Source organism: Squalius cephalus (assembly GCF_949319135.1).
Source record: "Squalius cephalus genome assembly, chromosome: 7".
NCBI classification, from domain to species: Eukaryota; Metazoa; Chordata; class Actinopteri; order Cypriniformes; family Leuciscidae; genus Squalius; species Squalius cephalus.
In genome coordinates this window covers 19,722,122-19,740,141 of record NC_137128.1, presented here as the reverse complement: position 1 = coordinate 19,740,141, position 18,020 = coordinate 19,722,122, and the positions used below count along the sequence as shown (strand labels likewise).

Here is an 18,020-nt window from a genome sequence, read left to right as displayed (position 1 = left end):
AATGTAAAAATACCATTACATGTGCTTTAAAATGTTAATTGAAGTTTTTCTTTAAAGCACAACACATTATTAATAAAACAATGATTTAAAAATGTAAAACTTTAAACTGACATTATTACAAAGTGCACTTTTAAAAATAAATGAAAGTGTACTCTCTTTAAGTAAACATAAGTGCCCTTTTATTTCATTCATATTTTATTATAGTTCAGGTTTTTAAAAAAATATGCTTTTAAGATTTGAAGTACAAAAGTGCACATTCACTACATTTAAGCGCATTTCGGTTTTCAAATTGGGGAAAACCAGACTTGAGCAATGTTTAAAATTTGGGGATGTTGACATGTGAATGCAAACTAAAGAGTTTGAACTAATTCAATGAAAATATTACTGAAAGTTCATTGTATTTAATAGAAAAAGTTTTCAAATCAAAATCTGTATTAAGTGGAACCTAAACTGACTGATTTGCAGCAGATTTCGAGTTTCCATCAGCATGCATTGCGTCAGACTGAATAAGTGAAATTAAATGTTGAAATGAAGTGTTATTTTGTGTGTGTTTTTGCACATGTGTTTTTGATTAATTTAGGGAGAGATGTGTTAGTGTTCAATGTCCTGTTATGTTGGGAACAGGGGCTTCTGTTATATTGAAGTTTTATAGAGTAACCATTGCGGTGAAGAGTAGAGCCAGTAGAGATGCATGGGCTGCAAAACATATTTTATTTGAAATTAAATATCAATGAAAACTCTAATAATTTTCATTTTCATTCAAATGTTGTACAGGAATACACTGCTTTTTTGCCTATTATATTTCAAATGGAATTTAGGAAACAAAACCCGTGTTAAAAAAATTCTTCATGCACCGCTTCACATCAAAACAAACTAGGTAAGGTGTTCACTAGGGGTTATTCTACAGGCTCTGTTACTGCTTGTCTTGAGGAGCCGTGCTGTCAGTGCCTGCTGTGATGGGAAACTCTTATTTTTCCCTCATGCCATCTCATCATCCATACATATCTGTTTTACATCACTAGACAGGCCTGGACTTATTTACATATCCAGTGATTGACAAAAGGGCTCCAAACTCGGTCCTGGAGGGCCACTGTCCTGCAGAGTTTAGCTCCAATATTAAACTGAACCAGCTAATTCTTACTAGGCCCTATAAGATACTGATTAGCTGGTTCAGGTGTGTTTAATTGGGGTTGGAGCTGAACTCTGCAGGACAGTGGCCCTTCAGGACCGAGTTTACACCCCTATAAATCACTAAAGCTCATTTGATTAGAGAGAACTTTCAGAGCTGGAGCTTCATGATCCTTGCTGTTGTCTTGATTTAAACACTTCAAACTCATGAAGTCATCCAAAGACTTAATGTTTACATAAAATGAAAGAAAATATATATTTTGGGGTTTTCACCAAAAAATGGTCAGACAGTGAGTTACTTGTAATCAAGTTATCCTCCGCTCTTGACCCTGTGGAGGTCTGTTCGTTCCTCTGGACAGCAGACAGCTGGACAGACACTGGCTGGAGGATAAACCATGATGTGACAGGGACCCTGTGGCTCTAGTGCCGAATCATGCAGATGAGCTGATGCTTCCTGAGCTGAAACACAACCAAAACCTTTATACTACAGACGCTCCATCATCTCCCCATGCTCTCTTAAATGCTATTATTATTATTTTTGTGTGACTAATTTGAAAGGATTTTGTCACCTTGCAGTGGTGAAGATGTAAACAAAAGATTGTGGTTATGCACAGCATTCATGCATTCCTGTAAATCCTGTAAAAAAGGTTGTAAACCTTTACAAAACCAAATTTACGAAATGGTTAAATCCCATCTTCTCACCATGTGCACATCTAAGAAACAACTGTTTTCTGTGTGTTAAGCCTTGAAGGCTCTACTGGCCATGTTTTCCACAATACAAAGTAATAAGCAAAAAAGGCCTTCTTTGTATTGACTTTGACCTGTTTCTAATAGAATATATATATATATATATATATATATATATATATATATATATATATATGTATATGTATGTATTTATTCATCATCTCAGACATCCTTTGTCATTGACGTAATCATGAGCAATGCTGGGTGTAAATCATTACAAGTAATGTGAGTAACGTAATCAGATTACTTTTTTCCAAGTAATTAAAGGGGGGGTGAAATGCTCATTTTCACTCAATCTCCTGTTAATCTTGAGTACCTATAGAGTAATATTGCATCCTTCATATCTCCAAAAAGTCTTTTGTTTTATTAAATTTTTAACATAAAGATAGGCTGTACCGAGTCTTTCCGGAAAAAACCGAGCGGCTGGAGGCGGGCCCTGTGGGCGAAGCTTAGCTGTGCTAACGCGCCGAGCTAGTGACAACACACAGAGACATTTGTTCAACAAACAGTTTTACTCACCGTCCGGTTCCAACGCACGACCGCGAACCTTTATCATTGTGACTGCTCGATCCTTAAGCATTAGACGATCTGCAAATCCGTGGATCTGGGCTTTGTAAAACAATCATCGTCGAAATGCAGGGAACAACAGTCTTACACAACTCCGTTTATGCTCATGAAAACAAACTCCATCCACGGGTTCCTTAACGCTGGGTTCTTTGGGAATCTGTGCAGGGTTGTCTTGCCCTGGCAACCAAAAACACACTTCTTTGGTGACACTGACTTCCCAAAAGCCGGGCAGGGCGCTTTGATGGCGAACTGCTTTCACTCTCTTGCTCTAGTCTACGAGTGCGCGCGCGGCCGCGATCTTACCGGAGAAGTGCCCTTAGGACCCATATAAGGAAATTCCGCCCTATCTTACGTAAGACAGAGCCATACTCGAAAAAAACTTTCCGAAACTTGTGACAAACCGGAAGGAGTATTTTTGGAACAAAAATACTCCTTCAAACGTACAACTTAGTTTTTGAAACTTTGTCCATGTATAGCATGGGAATCCAACTCTTTACCAGTGTAAAAAACTCAGTATGCATGAAATAGCATTTCACCCCCCCTTTAACGTTTTTTTTTTTGTTTTCCCTCATTTATTGTCTGGCAGCTCTCCTGTCCTCATATTGAGGGAAATCGTGAGTAAGTGCAGAGGTGTTGTGTGCGCTGTGTGAACATGATGGTTATTGTACTGCTAGACTAAATGTGAGCATGTATTTAATCATCTCACTTGCACAAAACCAGATTCAGTATTCCTCAAAATGAATAAAAGCAGTGAAATGCAAACTATTTAGCAAACCTGCAATTATTAAATGTTAAATAATACATAATGTATGTATTTAATCTCACTTTATTAACCAATGTATTTTCAATGTATAATTCAATCATACTAATAAGCAAAAATGACTAGTTAAACGTCACATTTGTGTTTATTGCTGAAGATTGTTGAACTTTCTTCCCCTGTGTCATTTCACGTTTGGTGTGAAACTTTATATTTTTAATTCTTTTTGACAAGACACATTTTCAACAGGAAGTTGCATCATCTGGATCTCATGCAGGCCATGAGAAGACCAAAAGTAAGTCCTCTCAATTTAATTTCTGTATATTTGAAATTGTTACTATACTGAGAAGGTCTATCTCAACGTAATGTCCTGTTACCTAAATTATCTCTTAGATGTTATTTGTTTATTTTAAAAATATTAACTTTAGGTAAGTCACTAGAATTTGCTCAGTGTCCTCATGCTATTAGCATGCCATCTGGCCATATGTCATGTATTTGATATTTTTTGCTGAAAAACTCAATCCTGTTACTTTCAGTCCTGTTACTCACATGAAAAATAACAGAATTGAGTTAAAGTAACAGGAGTGAGTAGAGTCCTCTGTTTTGTTGATGTAATACTATTCACCTTACGAGTTTTACAGTTGAAATTATTAAATTGTAGACATTGGGATTAGTTTTACAATGTGAATAGTACCATACTTGCAGGGAGCCAGTGCACCACTAAGTGACTTTCTTATCTTTTGTAGAAGATGGAGAGAACCCATACTACGCAGTTGCCAGAAACACCTATGGCACGCTGCAAGCGAACGAGCGAAACACACCCACAACCTTTAAAAAATAAAGTTAAACCACTGTTTTTATCATTTTTGTTTGTTCCATCATTAAAACAATTGTTTAATAAATGAAAGTATATAAAAAAGATAAACTTGAGGCTTTGGTCGTCGTTAAAATGGAAAAAATACACCTGGCCTTAATATATAGTGATTTTTTTAATCACATATATCAATTATTTGAACATATATAACATATAATATATATAACATATTGAACATACATACAAAACAAAGGAATTAATTGACATGCTTTTAAATCTGCTTTTTAAATGGCACATGAGATCTGGTAACAGGACAGAGAAAACATGCATCCATCTTCTGCTTAGAAACCTTGTAAAAAATGAAATACAGTTACCTGAAATACGCATTTTGAATATTTAAATATGTTTAGTATTAGATTCAGTGTTAAATCTAGCCTCTCCTCTCCTCTTCTCTCACTGCGCCTCTTCTGGACGTGCGCGGAATTACACTCTTTCACCTCACAGCTGATTTGCTCGCCATCTTGACATGAACATAAACATTGATACCCTCTGCTCAATGATCGTACTATTATCTCCAAAGACCGAAAAATTTACAGCACATTACCAAAACAGCCTTAATCCTTTGTTGCAGCATCGGGAAAAAGCGAACTAACGTTAGATGTTTAGGAAATCATTGCGCACGTAGCTGAACACACATGTCAGTATAATGTGGGTTTCCTGAGCGCTTGCCTAAGGTAAGATGGTTTTCTTTTCTAATACGAGGTTTCAAGGTCTTCTACATCTATTAAACTCGGAAAAACGTTGTTATCTTGTCATAATGTAAGATGTAAATCTTCATTTAGATCAGCGCTGTTATCGAGCTGCCATGGCAACTGATTACATTCGCTGTTTACAACCCTCCTGCTGGCATTAATGCGCTCTTCCTCTATTAACACTCGGTCTTTTTAATAAAGCCATCATGAATTACTTAAAAACGTGTGCTTTAGATTGCTAATTTTGTTAATGTAGTGTTATGCTTGTTAAATAGAATTAGACTTAAATTAGAATTATTTTTAATAAACCAGGTCAGAAACCAGTTCAGGTGTGAATACAATCAATGTGATGCATTGATATATAGAAAATGACAGACCTTTTATTGATGAGAGGTTGACACTCACTGACAGCTGTCATTGGAGCAGATGTTTAGAAAATAAGTAAAGCATTATGAGTGTTATCAATCATGCATTCATCATTTTTTTGTAGGGATGGGAGACCTTGGAGGACCCCCATCTGCAGACTGATGGAGAGAGTCTAAATGTAGTTTACAGTAGAAATGGACCAGGACTATGAAAGACGCCTGTTAAGGCAAATCAACCACCAGAACGTCCCAGAGGGCCACCCGTCCAAGGTAAGCATGAAAAGACCCTTAGAACTCTGTTTATCTTGTAACTTGATCATGATATTTTTTTGACATTTAGACTTTTTTTACTTTGTGTGCAAAAAGAAAGAAGAAGAAGAAAAAAAGAAAACACACACACACACACACACACACACACACACACACACACACACACACACATATATATATATATATGCCAAATGTCTAACAAGATTTGTATGGAAGCTTGTTTTCACCATGGAATAAAAGTGTAAAAAGGTAATTGTGACTTTTTATCTCACAATTCTGACTCTTTTTTCAGAACTGTGAGATATAAATTCGCAATTGCCAGTTATAAAGTCAGATTTGTTTTTATTGTTTTCTAAAGGTTTTATTAAAATAATATATTAATGGACATCTTTAAAATGGTTTCTCCTGAAATAATTGTAGATTTTTTTTTAGATAAAATTGAATTCTATATAATTGTTATTGTTACTATTGTTGTTATTCTTATATCTTAATGTTTTTGTATATTGTTTTTTTTATATATATAAATATATAAATAAAATATGGTTGATTTTGCCATGAATATAGCCATTGCAGCTGATATGGCATTTAATCATAAATAAATAAAATTACCGCATGGCACAAGCTGATTGGCCTCTGTTGATTCTACAGCCAATGAGATTGCTTGCTCAACAATTAAATAGTCTGGTTCAGTGTTTGCTGTAGGCTAGTGCTGTATCAGAGTTCCTCTGAAAACCTCCACCTCCCCCAGCTCCACCTGCCTAGATCTGCTCTGAGATTTATGTCTGTCTATTTATGCAGCAGCAGCATATCTTACATCTACATCTACATCTATATTACATCTATATCTCAACTCAGTTCAGTGTTTATTTAATGTCGATGTTACAATGCTAGTGTTATCCAGCTCAATTCAGTTTAAATTTTGTTCTCATCTGATAGTGCCAGTACAACTGAATCAGTCAAACTAATGAATATTAATTGTCTTTTAAACCCCAGTTTGGTATTTGATAATAAGATTAGATCTAGAATATTAAGAAATATATTTTGTTTTAAAAAAACAACAAATTTTTTTTTTCATTCCATTTGATTTGTATTTAATGTGTGCATTAAAGAGAGAAAAATGGTATTTAGCAAAACATAAATGTTACACATGATGATTGTCAGTTCCAGTTATGTATTACTGTTTGTGCAGTCAGGGTATGCAGCATGCAGTCCAGTTACGGTGAAATCAGGAGACAGGTTTATCCCCACGCGTGCCGGGAGCAACTGGAGCATAAACTTCCACTATGCCAATGTAAGTTACCATTCATCTGAACAGTTTACACTCATCCACAGTAGAAATTAATGATAGATTAAAGCCAGTTCATTATTGTCATTGCACTGCTATAAACTCACGTTCATTTTTGCTTTTTTGTTTGTAGGAGAACTGTTGGACACCCAATCAGAATCAGCGGGCGAAGGATGCTAGTACAGACACAGGGAAAGGTAAAGTCACTCTGCATCATCTCTTACATGCCCTCGATTTTCACAGCGAAACGATATATGTCTAATTCAGTCATGAAACTATAGAGGGCGCAGGCTGATAGGTACTTTACATGCAGTCTCCAAGCAATCACATCATTACCTCATGGCACAAGCTGATTGGCCTCTGATGATCCTGCAGCCAATGAGATTGCTTGCTGCGATAGTCGGTGTTACCGGTATTACATGGTGTTCAGCCGCAACACCGGTTACATTACTTGTCTCCCCCTCACCGTCACTTTAGATTTTTTATAGTGATAAAAATCATTTAGGTCAGTTAGAGAACATACTCTACAATTATAAACTGAACATGTCTGCTCAATGCAACGTGAGCCGAACAAGAGTCGCAGCACGGATCAGCCGCAGGAGTCAGGTTTCACCTCACTTCGCCCATTTCGCCTCGCTCTTGACTGACAAGACGATGGCGGAAGATTTGGTTTCAAAGCGAAATGTAAAAGCGCCCATTTAAGCGAGTTTGTCATTGTAATGTTTTGTTGTTGCGTTTTTAGTTAAGAATAATAATGAACCATGCATTTGTCATACCTCAATTGCTGCTAATTCGGTGCGTGTCCACAGGAGCGTCCATAGGGAATAACTGAAAACGCTCTGCGTCAATGTACACGCTCTGCAAGCGATTTAAAAGCGAGGTGGGAAAAGAGGGAAAAACTGAAATAGAATTTCAGAAGAACAGTGTTTATTTGATTTTTTTTTTTTTTTTTTTTTTTTTTTTTTTTTTACAAATCATCCTTGCTGAATAAAAGTATTAAACGTAAAAGAAGTGTATGTATGACGTATATATATATATATATACACACACATATATACATATATATACACATATATATATATATAAGAAGAAAATAACAAAAAAAGCATTATTGTGTTTTACAGATGCTGTGGCGTATGCTGCACTGCTAAGGAATGAGCTGTTGGGAGCAGGAATCGAAACCGTGCCTGATCCTCACACAGATGACCGTCGACACACCATCCTCACACAGGACACACACAGCCTCTTCAGGGTGAGTTTACATGGCAGATCCATGTGAGATTCATTGCCATGTAAAAAGCTCACTGGAAAAGCATGTTTGTCTTCTGCATGTTCTCTGCTTTTTCTCACATTTGAGTTTATATAAGTTTTAGAACTTGACTCTTGTTGTATAACTTGTTTTTCTTGTGTCTCTCAGTACACCATCCTCACAAAGAGAGTGCCTTTTGACAATGAAATCTCCCCCTATTCCCTCTCTCCTCTCAGTAACAAAAGGTATCATTCTTCTCTAATCTCTGCAGTAATTCAAAATAAAATTGAGCAAATGATCATTTATTATGTTTGCACTGCAAACTCAGTTACTTGAAAAGTAAAAGCACATAAAATGTTTAGACATGTATATTGAATTAAGTTTATTTTTTTCACCTTTTTGGAAATTAGTTTTTAGTAAGTTACAAGATTTAGCGGTCACAAATTAAGAATTCGTTCCTAAAACTAAATTAAGAAATAAGGGAACAAATTAGTACAATGTGCCCACGATTGATTTACCTAAAATGAGGGAATAAATTAGTACAACATTGCCTCGATTTAACTAAACGAGAGAATGAATGAATAAAACAAGGCCGATTTTTCCTCTTGCATGTCGTGTGGGGCTCCGTACAAAAATACTGTTTAAAGGGGTCATGAACTGGATTATTTTATTATTTTATAATGTTTCCTGGGGTTCCCTTATATTGTTAGTATGATTTTTACATCAAAAATGGTCATAATTTAGACATAAAAGGCATTTTTCCTAGCCTGATTTTAGCCTCTGATTTGAACGCTCTGTTTGAAGGGGCGTGTCTGTGAGAGACTTCAGTGTAAACGCCCACTGCTGTGATTGGCTGACATGCTTGCATATGAAATAGCTAGTTACATGTGAAACATTCTCGAAAACTTTTACTGTTTTTACTATTACAGCTATCAAGATTAATGAATCGTATAATGAAAAAAGTGTTGATTATAGCATTATATTTAGATCTATTCCCATCACTTGAAAGGTTGAAGTGATGAGTATTGAGCAGAGAACAGTCTGTTGATTGCGTGAATGAAGTGATCTCATCATCACAACACAATTTCTGCACTTTCACAAATGCTTTCACCAAATAACAATGCAAACACGATGTAAATACAGTAAGAGCTTCGTTGTGCAGTGTAACAGCGTCATTGATTTTATAACAAGTTTTGGCAAGTGTCCAGATAAACTCGCGCTGTGTGATTGACAGCTTGGGCAATTGGAAAGAGATTGTTCTTTGATCGCTTTCTGTATATTTAATCACAGTTTAAATAGAATTATTTTCATCCTACTAAGAGAAACGATGTGAAGTTGATCGTTTAGTCACTGGCTTGTTTTACTAATGCATAAACAGTATTGAACAATTTTGAGAGAGATCTGTCTGAACTTGAATAATTCAGAAATCACTGATCACAGATCAGGCATTAAAATAAACATTGCTGTTTTATTGGCGTTGCTGGCAGATCCATATCGTAAAAGTCTGTTTGCAAAGCCTGCGTCGGAATTGCGACTGATTTACCAAATATATAATCCAAAGTGAAATGCACCGAATACAAACAAATAATGCACTGCTGAGACATTCACATTGTTGGGAAAAAAAAAACACTTTCCTAGTGGAAAACTTTACCTCGTTTGGAAGATAATGGTATTGATCCTGTGTCAATCTTTACTCATTCTGTAACTATTCACTATTCAGTGGGCGGCGCCAAAGACGTGGTGATGTAGATTGTGTTGATATTCTTCTGCAAAGGCGGTCTTTCGCTGCTCTATGACGTCATAATTCCACACTTTTCAGATCCTGCCGTTTTCTGGCCTTGGTTTCAATAAAAGCTGTTTTTGGAATAACAAGGAAGTTTTGAGTTTTGAAACTTAAAGGATATTTTTATTGCATAACAACCTCTTAACTGTCAAAAGATCAAGGCAAATTTGAATTCTCAGTTCATGACCCCTTTAAGAAAATGATTTTGAGCTGTTTTTCTATGTTTATAACACAGACGTTTTTACAACATTATTAATTTGATCCACATTATAGACGTGCCTGTGAATTTCTTTAAAATTTAACTTAAATTAAAATTAATTCAAATTAAATATTTCAAATTTTTCTTTTTTGTCTGCAGTCACAAACTATTGCGTTCACCCCGAAAGCCAGCACGCAAGATTTCCAAGATCCCGTTCAAGGTTCTTGATGCCCCAGAGTTGCAGGATGACTTCTACCTCAACCTGGTACACTTCATTTACAAAGCTCCATATGTTAGTTTTACAGATATTAATAAGGGATAGGGGTCTGAAAGTGTCACTGTGAAGGTACATTATTTTTACTTTAATTTTGCAATAATGACCAGCTGACTGTAAGAAATTGGTTGCCTGGGACAGCTGTCAGTTATATAGTCTGCCTGTCATTATAGAAAAATATTTAACTGGAGAATGTGTTCATTGACCAATCAGAAGTCAGAGGTATTTCAGAAAGCTCTTTAAAATACTCTTTTAGCACTATCCAGACCTGACGTGATGCAGCGACAGGCGATAAAAGATTAGTTAATCAGAGTTTTTGTCCTAACCAATCGCGACAGCGATACGCAACATTTATATTCTAGAAATGGTTTCTGTTTCTGCAATGGAATGACTGAAAAAAAAATTATTTCAATAAAATGAATGTACTGAATTTTAGTTTGATGTTTTTTATTTAACATTTTGTATTTTTAAGGGGATTTTATGGTACTAGGTTATATTTACGGAATAGTTATGATCCATTTATTACTTTTTGACCACTTTTTGAACATACACCTGAAAATGAAATTTCCAACTTCGTAACTCTTGAATGCTTTGGCGCACATAAGTTTGGTCTCTTTTTAAAGACGACTCTTGGTAGATTATTGCTGAAGTAAAATAGTTAAAAAGGTAAAACAAAAATAAAGTTATAGAAGTTTAAGTTGATTATTATGAAAAATGCATTTAAAATAAAACATTTTTTAATGAAATATATATTTTGCAAAACATGTTTTACGCTAAAACTGTGAGAAAATCAAAGCCATAAATCTAAAACAGTTGTGATCCAAATTTTAGGTTGATATCTCAAAAAATGAGCTTTCAGTAAGATTTTGTTTGGGCGCAATTCCAAACGTTTCCAGTAGATTTAGTTTCCTATTCTTTTCCAATGCGGTCATTTTTGACCGCCAACAGTACAAGTGTGACTATTTTTTCAGGGTCATTTAACCTTTTCAAATCATGTTCATGATTTTTTTTCTTTTTTGTGTGTGTTCACATAGCAAGTACCGAAACCTTTACCAAGTTTCATTCCATTCCAATGAAGTAAAAAAAAAAAAAAAAAAAAAAAAAAACCGTAACATTTTTGACCTAACAGCACCGAAGGGTTAAAATAATTTAATGCGAGTATATCATTATGCTTGACCTTTATAGCCATACTGAAATCCACAATGGATAATTGAATATTTATGATTTTGATTGTATCCATTTCATTGCGAGTGCAGTGCGCTTGCAGAGAGACTCCGCCCACACGCTGTTCTAATTGGCTGTGATTTTTGATTGATTTTGTCGCGTCTGGTGTGGACAGACTAATTGCTTGTCGCTGGAATCTTATCGCGCCCCATCTGGTTAGGACATGGCATAATTGTTCTCCATGTTAACATTTGCTGTGTAGTAATTTGATTGAAAATGTTTGTGAACACAGGTGGACTGGTCAGCTGGAAATCTCTTGAGTGTTGGTTTGGGGGCTTGTGTTTACCTGTGGAGTGCCTGTACCAGCCAGGTATGAGACAGACTTTAAGATGTGTTCTGGTCTGACTGTCGGTAATGAGCGTTTCATTTTACTTACACAGGTGACGCGGTTGTGTGACTTATCTGTGGATGGCGACTCTGTGACATCAGTGTGTTGGAATGAGAGGGTCAGCACAAACCTCTTACATGTTACATAAAAATATCTAACGTGTGTGCTTTGTATTTATCCAGGATAATATTTACTTCTTTGTCGTTCTCTCAGGGAAGTCTGGTGGCTGTAGGGACCCATAAGGGATTTGTTCAGATTTGGGATGCAGCTGGAGGGAGGAAGTTGACCAGTTTGGAGGGACATTCAGCACGCGTAGGTTTGTGTCATGTGACAATCACTTACTGGTTTAAAGGCTTACCCAAAAAATGAAAATTCTGTCATTAGTTACAATGATGAATCGCCCTCATGTGGTTCCAAACCCAATAAACGTTCGTTCATCTTCGAAACATTCACCATATTTGATGTGCTCTATGTATCAATGTTTATATGTAAATAAAAACCTAAATTAAATATTTTCATCATATAAAGAGATCAAGTCTCTTCAGAAAGCTTTGATTCAACCACTCGATTCATATGGATTTTTTTTACGATCTCTTTATGTTTTGAAGCTTCAAGAGTTTTGAGGGACAGAAATCTCTTAGATTTCATAATGAATATCTTCATTTGTGTTCCGAAGATGAACAAAAGTCTTATGTGTTTGGAACTTTAAATCATTCTCAGAACAATTTATCAGATTTTTTTTTTTCACTAAGAGAGCTAAGATCTTCATAAAGAACAAATCATCTTCATCATATTATAAGAGTTTGAGTCTCACCTCCTCTCGTGTCTCTCAGGAGCGCTTGCGTGGAATGGAGAGCAGCTGTCGTCGGGTAGCCGGGACAGAGTGATTCTACAAAGGGACGTGAGGACACCTCCTCCTGTGGAGAGACGCCTCCAGGGCCACAGGCAGGAAGTGTGTGGCCTCAAGTGGTCACCTGACCACCAGCACCTCGCCTCTGGAGGGAACGATAATAAGGTCAGTGTCAATAAAACGGGATTATCTAATAAGGAGACATAATTGAACATGCAAGACATGACTAAGTTGGCTGGGAATATGGTTTATTCAAAGAGGTTTGTGTATGTTGCATTCACACCAAATTTTGCATTAAAAAAAAAAAGGTAACACTTTATTTTACAGTGTCCTTGTTACACATTACATGTTGTTACTTTAGTAATAACTATAGATTATGCATGATTACAAGTAACTAACCCTAAACTAAATCTGAATCCTAAACCTAACCCTATAGTAAGTACATGTTAATTATTATTACTCAGTACTTAAATGTATAATTACACTGTAACAAGGACAAATTAAAATAAAGGGTTACACTTTATTTTAAGGTGTCATTGTTACAGTGTAATTTTTATTTTGTAGAAACCATGGAAACACTAAAGAAGCTTTAATATATGATGTGTTTTATTAGACAGGTGAGGATACATTCATCGACAGAAAACTAATCATTGTTATACAGCTCAACACAGTTAGTCTTTTTGTTTGAATCTCGTTTTCTTGATTTACCGCGAGAACCATATTTACCATGTCTAATATGGATCTAGCTCACTGCAGTGTGTAACAAGTGTCTGACATAGCAGCCGCCGAGCGAACACACAGAGTAGCATTATAACACCTTTCAACACACTCAAATGTATCTAATATGATAAAACAGCGCTGTGTTACCCCACATACACATGACTGGAAGAAGCGGGTATAATAAAAGCTCCACTGCTCTCGAGCCGTGTGTCGCGCTCGTCTTTCATTAGCGGTCTCGTTTCTCTCCAACGGCTTTCGTAACGTTAATAAATCTTTAATGCATTACCGATCATCCATGAATATGATTTCAGCCCGAGTCCCTTCGGATTCTCCACTGGCTATAGAGGTGAAGACAACAACTCCCACAATTCTACGAAATCAAGGTGTCATCAAGCTACGATTTGAATAGCGACCTCTAGTGGCGAAAACTTACATAGTGTGCCTTTAAAGGCAAGATTTAAAATTTGCAAGATTTTTACCTTAATATAACAGCTTCGAAATCATTTCGATGGTAAACGAACTCGTAGTAGGGCGAATCATCCTGATAGCAAAGCAGGGGGGGGACACGCCGCTGGCAAAACCAGCAATGCAGGTTTGAGAGGTGGCGCCCCGACAAATCTCGCCTCGACTTGCTTCACGGCACGACGTCACATACATCAACAACATATGAAGCAGCCTCTATGGAAGACACTAGCACGCATTTCAGAGTCGACGAAGAAAGCGCGGTTGGAAGAGTGCAGATACGGCTCTGCATGAGTGGTATTTACGTCAGTTACGTTAAATACAAGTTCTCTACAGCGACTCTAGGGGCCGCTGTTTGAGAAAAAACGAAACTGCAAAGTGTGCCTTTAAACCAAATAACTAATTAACGCAATGTACATGGACCATTTTAGAGCACCGTTTTCAGATTTATTATTATTATTAAGAGCACAACTTTATCAAAATCAAGACCAATTTCTTTGCAAAAGAAATTGAAAAAGAACTAATAAAATTCGGTCTAAATAGCATGACACAAAGGAACCTGTGTTTTGTTCTGCTTCAGTTGCTGGTGTGGAACAGCTCGAGCCTGCTCCCCGTGCAGCAGTACAGCGATCACCTGGCGGCTGTGAAGGCCATCGCCTGGTCTCCTCACCAGCACGGCCTGCTGGCCTCGGGAGGGGGAACGGCCGACCGCTGCCTTCGCTTCTGGAACACTCTGACCGGACAGGCATTGCAGAGTACCGACACCGGCTCACAGGTCTGCAACCTGGCCTGGTCCAAACACGCCAACGAGCTGGTAAGAAACGCAACTACAACCTCAGTCACGTCATGTGTTTTTTTTTCCCCCATGCTGGCTTTCACCATTGATGTCTATTAGGTCAGCACACACGGCTACTCCCAGAACCAGATCCTGGTGTGGAAATACCCATCACTCACCCAGGTAGCCAAGCTCACAGGACATTCGTACCGAGTGCTCTACTTGGTAAGTGTTTTATCGGATCTAATAATCTATTTGAAATAATGTAGGGTAGCACTTTATTTTACAGTGTCCTTGTTTCATGTACTTAACATAGTGATAACAGTAAATTATGCCTAATTACATGCAACAAACCCTCAACCAAATCCTAATCCTACCCCCTATAGTAAGTACATGTAGTTGCTTAATATTACTCAGTACTTTAATATATAATTACACTGTAACAATGACACTTTAAAATAAAGTGTAACCAAATGTAGAAATGCAATTCATTCGTACATACAGTGACTTTACACACAGACATAAATCTCAGGGTGATACAACTGTCCTTATAATGAAGAAAAAAAGACTAAAAGAGTACAATTCTTGAAACTTTATTAACTCTATAAAGCCTACTATATCATATTTGAACAAATATGAAACAAACACAAATTCCTTGCGCCTCTAAATTATCAACATGATCAGAACTTTGCTAAGAAAAAACTGTTGTACACAATCTTCACGTGTTCTTGTGGCACATGTCTTTTTGCTGTGAAATCTTTACTGAATTTTACTTAAGTAAATGTAAGAATATCTTTTATATTATTAGTAATATTTTAAAATGAAGATATACTGGACTGAAGCAACTTAGGTTTAATGGATTATCCATACATACTTATGTTAAAATGTGTTTCAAATATGATACGTCTGGATTTTGAGGAAAATGTATTTGTTCATCTCTCAATCATCATTGTGCTGCATTGCGTTTTATGTTTTGCCCCCACAGTAAAAACTACCATAAAATTAATCATTTAAATATCATGGGTAGTGAGATCATGTACTATTGGGAGATATAAAGTGACAACTGATATTTATATATGTATTTTATGTTAGTAGTCTGCTAAACTGTTATAAAGATCTTATTGATTTGCATTATAAGAATTTCATCTTACATTTTAGCCATATAAATATCAGCAACTGCACCAAATTGCATATTTCTACTCAGTTTGGGCCTGCATTTTTATGAAGAATGAGCTCTATATTCTCACAATATCACTATATGGGCCACAAAAACCTGATACATCAAATATGATACTCAACAAAAAAAAAACATGCATAATTTTATTTCCTTGGTAGAAAAAAATATTTTAACAAAAGTGTTGTTACAAGTTATTAATATTTGGAAAACTCCACCAAATCAAAGTCATGTGGTGCGACCAAGATGCAGAAAAAAATCTAACAGGAAATGATGTCATGGAGTGGAGTGACTCCTGCAGACCCTCATTGACTGTGTCTCAATAAGTCTTTTAAAATATCAGATCATTTGATGGATTTTTTTGGCAAGGAAAGATTAGTTCCTGTTGTAAAATGTCATGTGGTGCGACTTCCCAAAAACATAATCTTTATGTATTCTTAATACACTCACCAGCCACTTTATTAGGTACACCTGTTCCACTTGGTCCAACCCGGTACTAGCAAGGTCTACCTAATAAAGTGGCCAGTGAGTGTGTTTATAAAAAAGAAAAAGTACTTTTGAAAAAAAAAAAAACGTGTATTTTAGTCATTCTATTTAAACTTCCTGCAAATAGTACAAAGGTATTTTAAAATCAGTATTCCTTATGAAATGACCAGAATGTCTTATTGTGTTTTTTCTTAACGTTTCTTATTTTCTTACCTTTTATGTTTAATCGAATCCAATAACAGGGAACATTTTCCAAGTGTACCAAGAAAGCTCACTTTAGTGGCTGTCATGGTTGTCTCCGGATCCAGTTTTTAATTATGTACAAATGACCGACGAAGACAATGAGTAATCAAATCTGAGATCTGTAATGTAATAATGTTATCCTGTGTTAATTCAGACACACATCAGAAGTGAATGTACGTGTCCTGGTTGTGTACAGGCGGTGTCTCCGGACGGTGAGGCCATCGTAACGGGAGCAGGAGACGAGACACTGAGGTTCTGGAATGTCTTCAGCAAGACACGCTGCACCAAGGTCAGGCTGAAGTGTTACATTCGGACGTGTAGCTCGTCCTGCACCTCAACTGTTACCCCTTTCACATTCTTTCCGTCTGTTTCCAGGAATCCAAATCAGTGTTGAACCTGTTCACCAGGATACGGTAATTCACAAGAAGTCCATCCAATCACGTGAACGAATGAAAGCCTTGAACTCGCTCTGTTCTGTGTCCTTGCATCAACTCCAGACCTTCCGACAGAGAGAGAGACCCTAGCACTTCCTCCACTCTTTTTTACTGAGCAGATTTCTGTTTACCCCATAAAAATTGAGTGAGCTTGTTGTTTATGTTAAGATTCAGTCAGTTCTTCTTATTATTGTACATTGTGGATGTCCAAACAGATGTGCTATTGTATAAGTAGAAGTATTAATAGAGAAATGAACCTATATGACCTATATTGTCATTATCATGATTTCAGTCATGAGGTTATACAGAAACGGCTTATGAAAATTGACATATTTTATATGTGTGTATCAAAACAGATCATGAAATCTGTGAGAAATAAATGCACTTAACATTAATCCTGTGACTTTTTGTGACTAACAGACAAAAGGTTATATTTACTGTACGTCTAGCAATAGTTATAAGTACACTACTGTTTAAAAGTTTGGGGTCTGTAAGATTTGTTTTTTAAAATACTTTTCAGCAAAGATGCATTAATTTGCTTTTTATTTGAATTTTATATTCATTAAAGAATCCTGAAAGAAATGTATCACCGTTTCCACAGAAATATTAAACAGCACTACTATTTTCAACATCGATAATAATAAGAAATGTTTCTTGATCAGTAAATCATATTAGAATGATTTCTGAAGGATCATGTGACACTGAAGACTGGAGTAATGATGCTGAAAATTCAGCTTTTCATCACAGGAATAAATTACATTTTAAAATATATTAAAATAGAAACAGTTATTTTAGATTTTAATAATATTTCATGTTTTTTACTGTATTTTGATCAAATAAATGTAGTCTTGGTGAGCAAGATATGTATTTTTTTTTAATCTTACAAAACACAAACCTTTGAAATTTTGTAGTGTAAATATGTAGGGATTTATTCAAGATTTAAAATGTTTAAGTTTCAGTGAAAACTGATAAAGCTCACACAGATTTCCGCAGAGTCGGAACAATCATCATTAATAAAAATCCACAAATCCTTAAAACTTAAAAATTTTCCAAACATCCTTAAATGCAAATTGCTTAAGATAATAAGACTTGCATAATCACAACATTTAGTGAGCTTTATCCTAAAACATTTTT

General features: G+C 36.0%; 1 protein-coding gene across 2 annotated transcripts in view; it reads left to right on the top strand.

The window, feature by feature from the left end:
* The first annotated feature begins 4,488 nt into the window (after window positions 1-4,488).
* Window positions 4,489-18,020, top strand: part of fzr1b (fizzy/cell division cycle 20 related 1b) — a 100,836-nt gene continuing 87,304 nt past the window's right edge. Inside the window, exons 1-15 of one of the 2 annotated variants that reach the window (XM_079877207.1) lie at window positions 4,489-4,747; window positions 5,256-5,400; window positions 6,590-6,691; window positions 6,819-6,882; window positions 7,810-7,937; window positions 8,103-8,179; window positions 10,076-10,181; window positions 11,647-11,724; window positions 11,795-11,860; window positions 11,956-12,058; window positions 12,576-12,757; window positions 14,355-14,588; window positions 14,670-14,774; window positions 16,649-16,741; window positions 16,828-16,875. In XM_079877207.1, coding sequence (XP_079733333.1) covers window positions 5,326-5,400; window positions 6,590-6,691; window positions 6,819-6,882; window positions 7,810-7,937; window positions 8,103-8,179; window positions 10,076-10,181; window positions 11,647-11,724; window positions 11,795-11,860; window positions 11,956-12,058; window positions 12,576-12,757; window positions 14,355-14,588; window positions 14,670-14,774; window positions 16,649-16,741; window positions 16,828-16,869 — 1,455 coding nt within the window. In that variant the 5' untranslated portion in view covers window positions 4,489-4,747; window positions 5,256-5,325 and the 3' untranslated portion in view covers window positions 16,870-16,875. Of the gene's footprint in view, window positions 4,748-5,255; window positions 5,401-6,589; window positions 6,692-6,818; window positions 6,883-7,809; window positions 7,938-8,102; window positions 8,180-10,075; window positions 10,182-11,646; window positions 11,725-11,794; window positions 11,861-11,955; window positions 12,059-12,575; window positions 12,758-14,354; window positions 14,589-14,669; window positions 14,775-16,648; window positions 16,742-16,827; window positions 17,744-18,020 lie in introns of those variants that run through there. The other variant, XM_079877206.1, reaches the window with a different exon arrangement.